Here is a 7,646-nt window from a genome sequence, read left to right on the forward strand (position 1 = left end):
CCCCCCCAAACATTCAAGTTGTTTGTCCAGCTCAAAGATAATACATTTTCATTATAATATGTGGCTGATGTAGCTCAGCAAATACAATTTAAACAAACGACTCTGAGATAAACAAAAAAGAAAATAGTTGCGAGTATCTTCACAAAATTTCTTACAAGCAAAATTATTATAATAGGCCCACGTATAGGCCTAATAATACATCTTGTCAGGATCACATGATGTATTGAGATTGCGAAACCTGTAGATAACGAAAATGCAATTCAACAGGAGGAAAACGAAAATGAGTACTCAACATTTGTTATCTCTCTATAAGCGGACAGAGCCTGTAACTGTAATGTTGACAGGTCAAAATTAATAAGGCCCTGATACATGTGATCATGTTTGGAAACCGCAATAAGGCAACGTGTAATGAGGCTACACTACCAATAATAACATCAAATATCGTCTTTGATTATTAAGCCCTACGATAATATTATCATTGGGAATTTCCAAACACCCAAAAATAGGGAAATAAGGGAGATAACCGAACGTCGTCCCGATAGATAACTCAAACTATATTATGTTGTTGAACAGCTTTCAAAGCCAAGATTGAAGAAGTGGCGAGACCAACAGATTATAAACTAACTCAAATTGTTCATTAAACACCAGAATGGCCACCCCAGGAGGGTTCCAGGCTGGTACAGCCGCAGTCCCATCGTCTCAGGTTGAAATAAGTGTTTCTTGCAGGTAAGTATTTCACCATAATAATATTTGAAAATAGTTTGAAAAGTCCCCTTTTTTACTTCTCTTGTGGGTGGGGGCTTGGCCTTGGCACTTTTTGTGATTGAATGATTGTTGAGTCCTAAGGCTAAATTCCTCACTGACCAAGCCTGGGGTCTGGCAGAAGAGAAGCAACATTAATGATAGTTTAGTGTATAAAAGGAAACACAGCCCCTTGTTGTTCTGGCGAAAGGGATGCAGACTGAGCTCTACTATGGGAATAAAATTTCACACAACAGTCAACCCTCTCTTATTTTTGCTGTGTTGTGCCGTAAGTCAACATGCAGCTAAACGTAGAACGAAGCACCTGCCTGATTGGCTGCTAATTTTAGTAATGTGATGTTGTGAAATATGTCATCACATCCTGGGGTACCCACAGACTATTTTTAGAGAAGGCCGTGGAGACAAAGATTCTTATATGATCTTTGGTGGAAATACCGCGTTGAACGACATTTGGGTCAGTGGCTGGTCGTATTAAATCCGTATCGATGTGTTTCGCACATTTAAATTTCACGCTTGTGCTCGTCAGCCATGCTCTGATTTTTCACAAAAGGTTTCCTAGTAGATCTAGATTTCTCTATCTCTATGTTAATATCATTTTGGAATTCCGGTACTTGGACATAAGATCGCTTAGATCGTTGATGCTCAGAACTGTAGTACGCTGATGGCTTGAAATTGAAACACGGTAAACGCAAAAATACAATAAAGCGTGCGAAAATTGCCGTAAAGATGCCGAAAGATTCCCCCCCCCCAGGGTGCGATAAACAATGAGTGATAAACAGCAGCATCATCGGAGCTCCGCATATATTACTTTACCGGTATTCCTGGAAAAACATCGCACCAAAACATCGTGCCATCTAAGATCGTGTAGTAGTAGTAGAGAAACTTTGGTGCCATGCGGTTGGGTATATTTAGACGTAGGCTAGTCTCCTGATCGGAGGGGTGACCCGGTCTGATGTCGCTCAAGATGGCCGCCTTACCTAAAAATAGTTTGCATCGTTCTACGTTTAGTCGCATCATGTCTTAAGTCGTTCATTAATTTATTCGTCATGATACGGATTAGAGTTAGGGTTAAGGTTAAAAAGGTTACAGGGCAAGGGTCAGGGTTAAGGTTAGGATTGGGGTTAGGTCCCTTCTTTATTGTCACACTTGAGGTGGTTGCCATGCTCATTGCGAAAGTCCTTCTGATACTTAATACTGGAACTGTAAAAATTAAGAGTTTAGATCCATTTATAATAAATTGAAGAAGTCTAAGGATATATGTCTATAAAAGTTAAAGTTGTTGACATCCTGCTTTGTTAAAAGAAAAAAAACCCAATTAAGAACAGAATACAGAGAAATGAAAACCAGTCAAAGAGAGCTTGCATTTTAGCCTGTTTTCATTTAGCCTACAATGCCATTTGGTCTGATACTGATGTGTTTCTAACCAAGTCAGTCTGATTTACTCTTCTTAGCTTCTTAGGTCTTGACTGTACAGTACAGCTGGGTAACTTTGCAAGGTGGGGAAATTCACCAACTGCCCCCTCCCCTACCGATTTAAAATGGGAATAAATCCAAATTATAATCCACCAAGGACGAGTTTAAGTGTCAAGTTACTTGCGACAAGAAATTTGTTCTTTGTTAATTGATCAACCATTAATAATTAATTGTTATGACAAAGAACAATCGCGGTTAAAAGCATGTGTCTTCCCGCTAAACTTCCCTCTCCTCCTCTCTTACCCTATCTCTGCAGCGCCTGCACTATTTTTATTTTTCTGTTTCTACTGCATACTACTGTGCTGTTTGTACTCGAATTGTGTTGAAACTGCTTTATTGATTAAAATGTCATTTATTTGCTGCATTTTATTGTTGTTTGTATGCCCTTTTATAATTAAATAAATTCTGTTTGGACACATCTACACCTTGACGGGGAAATTCCCCTCTATTGTCGGGGAATTTCGCCACATAGTCACACAGTCTTCCTCACATATTTTGAATTTTAAATTTTTTTCAGGAACTTGAGAGATATGGATTATTTCTCGAAGTCAGACCCTCTGTGCGTCATGTACTCGCTAGACATCAAGTCGCAACGCTTTCTTGAGGTATTATGAACTTTGAAATTGCAATGAGATATAATGACAGTTAGCTGTAGGCCTAAAGCTTTATTGGTAAATATTGGGCTTCTCTTTGCAAGCGTTCACTAAAGAAAAAGGAAAAGAGATGGTCAAAGAGAAAAAAATGGAGTCATAAAGTATGAACACTCTCACAAATGCTCATTCATGTACTCACAAAGTTAACTTCTTTTCTCTTCCTATTGAACTTGAGAAAAAATAATCTGGTCAATGCTGTTTGTCATGTTGTGACAATGGTGTCGTTCCCAGTGGTGGACTTTACACATTTTTTAACTACCCTGTGCTACTTTTGTGTCTGTTTGGTAAGAGTTTTATGGCATTGCAAGGGCATAAGGTCATATAAGCACAGTAATTGTGTCTGACTATCCTCTCTACGTGTAAACAAGAAAAAAAAACCCACCAGTATAAACTGCAGCATTATAATGTTAATTAAGAAGGAAAGTCATTAAAATTGTCTATTTGAAAATTTATCTCAGTTAAGCCACACACTTGAGAATGGTGTTTTATATAATAATAGATGTTCATGTGCAGTTGAATGTCTTTAGCGTCAATGTGTTCTTTATTTGATCTCACTGCACATTTTCATTGTTTTTTAAAAGCATCAGTGTCCCTTCTTTTATGAGTTCATCATTAGTTTGCAGTTTGCATAATTTGATTTAGGCTAAAGGAGAATTTTATTTATGTCTTCAGTATGGGAGAACAGAGATGATTCAAGACAACTTGAACCCTGAGTTTGCAAAAAAGTTTGTCATCAACTATTTCTTTGAGGAAGCTCAGAAGTTGAAATTCGAAATGTGAGTTTTTTTTAGCTACATGTCCATGACTGTTCAAAACAATAAATTGGCTTTTATGTCATTTTATTTGAGTAATTAATGAGAATACTCTGGTTTTGAGCTGAACGTTATAATTTTGTTTGTTTTTATGCTGTGATTGATGGCCTGGAAGTTGAATTGCAGATGATTGTATGGTATGGAAGGCTTTATGCCTGTGAGAGCTGGACCAGATATAATATTGTACTGGGAGAGATATTTTACACCAATTTTTTTCCTCTCCCCTTCTTTTTAGTGAGTAGTCTAAAAGCTGTTTTATTGCATATATAATTACCTCTTTATACTTATTGTTGCAGAAAAATGATATCGAGTTTGTAATACGCTGCTACTATGTTCAGTGGCTTGGTTGTAATTTGTTTTAAAAAGAAATATGAAAGTTGAGTTTAATTTTACGACTCTCTTGTTGCTCCTCATGAAGAATGAAATCTTCAGAATAATAGAATGGGGAATTATATAAATTGCACTATGTTTGAATACAGAGATAGGAAGATGCCAGCATGCTATACCTTGATAAGACTTAATAATTTGGTCTGTTGTTAGTAAGCTGTGCTCATCATGTTTATTTTTCTATGTTTTTTGTAGATACGATGTAGACTCCACAAGTCAAAATTTGAGTAACCATGTAAGTACTTGTTATACAACAAGTTTCGGTAGGCTACTTTAGCTTTTATTTTTATTTTCTTTGTGTTATACTCTTTGTGTAAAAAATTTTTGACAAATATTTCAAGGTATGTAAATGGTTTTTGCATTTACTGCTTTCATCTCAACACTTTCAAAGTGTGTTTTGCAAGGGGCCTGTCAGATATTGTTTTGTATGTAACATAACTTTGTTATTTACTCTTAGTTAACGACCTCAGCTCAGTCCGACGTTGTGTCCTTGGGAAAGACACTTTCCACGAATTTCCCATTTGGCTCGGTCCTTTCGGAGACGTACGTTAAATTAGGAGGCCCCGCCTCTTAAATGACCTAATGGTGTTGATAGGGGCGTTAAACCCATATCATTTCACCATTTCAGAGTTAACGGAATGACTTATATCAACATGCATCTCAAAGGTCGTTTTAATAGAATCTCAACTAACTTCATTTTTTGTGCTAATCAGAAGAAGTTGAAAAGTGATTAAAAATGGTTTTATGCTATTCATTATTTCTTTGCAGGATTTTATTGGCTCAGTGGAACTCACTCTCGGTGAGATTGTGGGTGTCCCAGGAGGAGCAGTGGTAAAGAAATTGAGGTGAGTCTCCTATATTTAGTTGCAGATGCTCATAGGGTTTTCTTAACTCTTTGGGATGGTGGTCTCCCAGTTTTTTCACTCCCTAGAATGTGGTTGCCCTGAGCAAGAGTGCTAAAAAATTAACCTTGTTCAGGGAAAAAGCTATAAAAACATTACTTGAAGTACAGAACCCGTAAACTTTTACATTTTCTTGTTCAGAAATAGTTTCTGCATATTAATACAAGTAATGGGTTTTGGGAAAAGATTTGTATAAGAGTGCCTGTATACTGTGTGGAGTATCACTTTCATCACCATTTCCTGGTTCTTCATCACCAGAGTACATGGTGGAATCGCAGAACATTCTATCAAATTCCAAACACCCGCTACAAGGTTGTAAAACCTGAAATGTGAACCATTTATAAACGAAAGAGGAAGTCCACAAGCTTGTAACTCTACACAGAAGATTTCCCTTCTTTTTTAGTCCCAGAACTCTGTGATTTTAGCTCATGATTGATACACCCCCCTCAATTGCCGGTATACTGGCAAACTCCTTCCAATGGATTTATTACGTCATCGCTAGCGTATCGGTGATGACCATCCAAAAGGGTTAACTTACCAACATCCTACTGTTAGGAACAGACCACTAATGAAAAACACTCGCAGTGGAGTTTCTTTAAACTGAACACTTTTAATCTGAAAACAGCAGTAAACTGAAGAGAAATAAGGTCCCCAATTTGTAAAAAATTATAATTTGAGCAATCATTCCGAACCAAAAACATGGCTAAAACAAAGAAAGTTCAGCAATCCATCAGATTTTTTGGGGTTGTTCCTATCAGGAATCACGAAAAGCAGGAAAATTGTAAGCCTTGACCGTAGCATTAAACAGCATTTTGGTGATGCTGAAATGTGCATCTTTGATAGAGCTTTTGGAGGATGTAAAAAGCTAAAATGAGGGGGGGCTGTTTATGTATTTATGTTTTGTCTGACTTGCCCTGTTGGTAAATGCTAAGTTATGAAGTTGGGATGTCGATTGATAAGTTGGTCACTTTTACGGACAAGTGGGTTAACCCAGATTTTAGGATTTCTAGAAATCTTGACCTACACCAAAAGTGGGCATTGCTCTACCTTTAGGAGAAGTTTGGTTTCATTGGTATTTGTTTGGTTATAGAAAAACTCTCCTTGCCTTTTAAAGAAACTGAACTAGGGTCCAAAAATTTTACCTTTGATTTCATCAAAACAGCATTTTTCGGGATAGCCCCCTTGTGCTTAAAAGCAGCCAGTTGTATCAGTGCTAATACTTAAGTTATGATTTTCGTCTACATGAGCAAAAAGCACTGAACTGCGTTCATTTTGAGTGTTTTTGTTTATGTGTTTTCAACTTCTCTTCTCAGGAGCTCTCATCCCGGTGACAGTGGAGATATCATATGTGAGAAAGAGTTTTGTTCAACTTAAGTTGCATATTTGTGTTGATTCCTTTATTTTATGAAATTTTAAAACCAAATCCTACCAATTAATAGTAGATTTGTCTGAAGTAGTGATGACTGAATAAGATCTAAACCAAGCTGTCGATCTCATTGGTTTGATTCTCGGTGAGACATTTTGAACATGAAGAATTGTATGTATACATGAAGCACATTCTATGACATTGATTTTATGCAAGTGGCTGACCGGTCAATAGATCAATGGTTAGTCTCTGGCATCGTGTATAGTTGCACATGTCGCTTCTCCACAGCTTTCCATCTTCCTTGTTGGCACGTTATGGCCTTACACAAACTGTCATCAGGGTCGGCATTTCTTCAGAATACGATTCACCATAGGTACACGCAGTCACTACTCAATGAAAGCTCCAGTGACGGAAGAAGGAGGAATTTCTGTGTCAGTGGTGACAGCACCAGAAGCGTCAACAACCCTCAGTCACAACCAGAAGTACAAGAAGGCGCGTCTGGCACTGAACTCAGCTGCAACAATAATGGCCATAAAGTACCGACAGGGGAGATGGAAAGCTGTGGAGAAGCAACATGTGCCAGTGTACATGACGCCGGAGAATATCCATCGATCAATTGACCAGCATGGCAACGGAGAATAGCCAACAGCATGTTGCTCTCGTAATTTTAAGTAGAATAAAAGGGATTTGGAAACTGACTGAGAGTGAATCTATGTTTGCAAATTTGGCTCCTGTTGAAACTTAGGCTTTGTTATCTACATACGTTTTGTTCAATGAAATATTCAAAATTTGTTTAAAAAAGCTTTCTTTAGATTTCTGTCAACTCATCTTTTAAAATGGGAGTGAGATAAATTTTGGGACTGATGTCAGATGCAGTAGATATTTTGAAACAATTTGTATACATTTTTCAGTATGCTTTGATTAGTGTTGGCTTTGAAAGAAGTTTAGAGGGTCACACCACACTGAAAAAAAAGGGGGAAGGTTTTTAAAATTTATTGTACAGGTAGGCCTACTGTGGTGGAAGAGAGAGAGAACTCCCCCCCCCCACCCCCCCACAAACCAAACAAAGACCTATCTCATTATGACTTAGCTTTGAAAGTTTGTATTTATTTGCACTGTATCTCAGACTGTGTCATTTTTATTTTTATTTAATTTCAGTGAGAGCAGAGGAGCTAACCTCATCAAAGGTAAATGGCTTAGAAAATTTGTGCAAAGTATGATAAAGAAGTACTTATGAATCAAAAAACTTATTCTGGGCCCAATAGTTTACTCATGTGGAAGGGGGGGGGGG

At 37.6% G+C, this 7,646-nt stretch overlaps 1 protein-coding gene across 1 annotated transcript in view; it reads left to right on the forward strand.

Moving 5' to 3' along the window:
- Positions 1–319: 319 nt before the first annotated feature.
- Positions 320–7,646, forward strand: part of LOC101852623 (copine-8) — a gene marked incomplete in the record, with an annotated part of 28,709 nt that continues 21,382 nt past the window's right edge. Inside the window, 6 exon segments of the mRNA XM_013082225.2 lie at positions 320–726; positions 2,753–2,840; positions 3,561–3,664; positions 4,283–4,322; positions 4,856–4,932; positions 6,303–6,337. Of these exon segments, the coding sequence (XP_012937679.1) occupies positions 650–726; positions 2,753–2,840; positions 3,561–3,664; positions 4,283–4,322; positions 4,856–4,932; positions 6,303–6,337 (421 nt within the window).

This window comes from Aplysia californica, unplaced genomic scaffold (genome assembly GCF_000002075.1).
Source record: "Aplysia californica isolate F4 #8 unplaced genomic scaffold, AplCal3.0 scaffold00164, whole genome shotgun sequence".
Lineage (NCBI taxonomy): Eukaryota > Metazoa > Mollusca > Gastropoda > Aplysiida > Aplysiidae > Aplysia > Aplysia californica.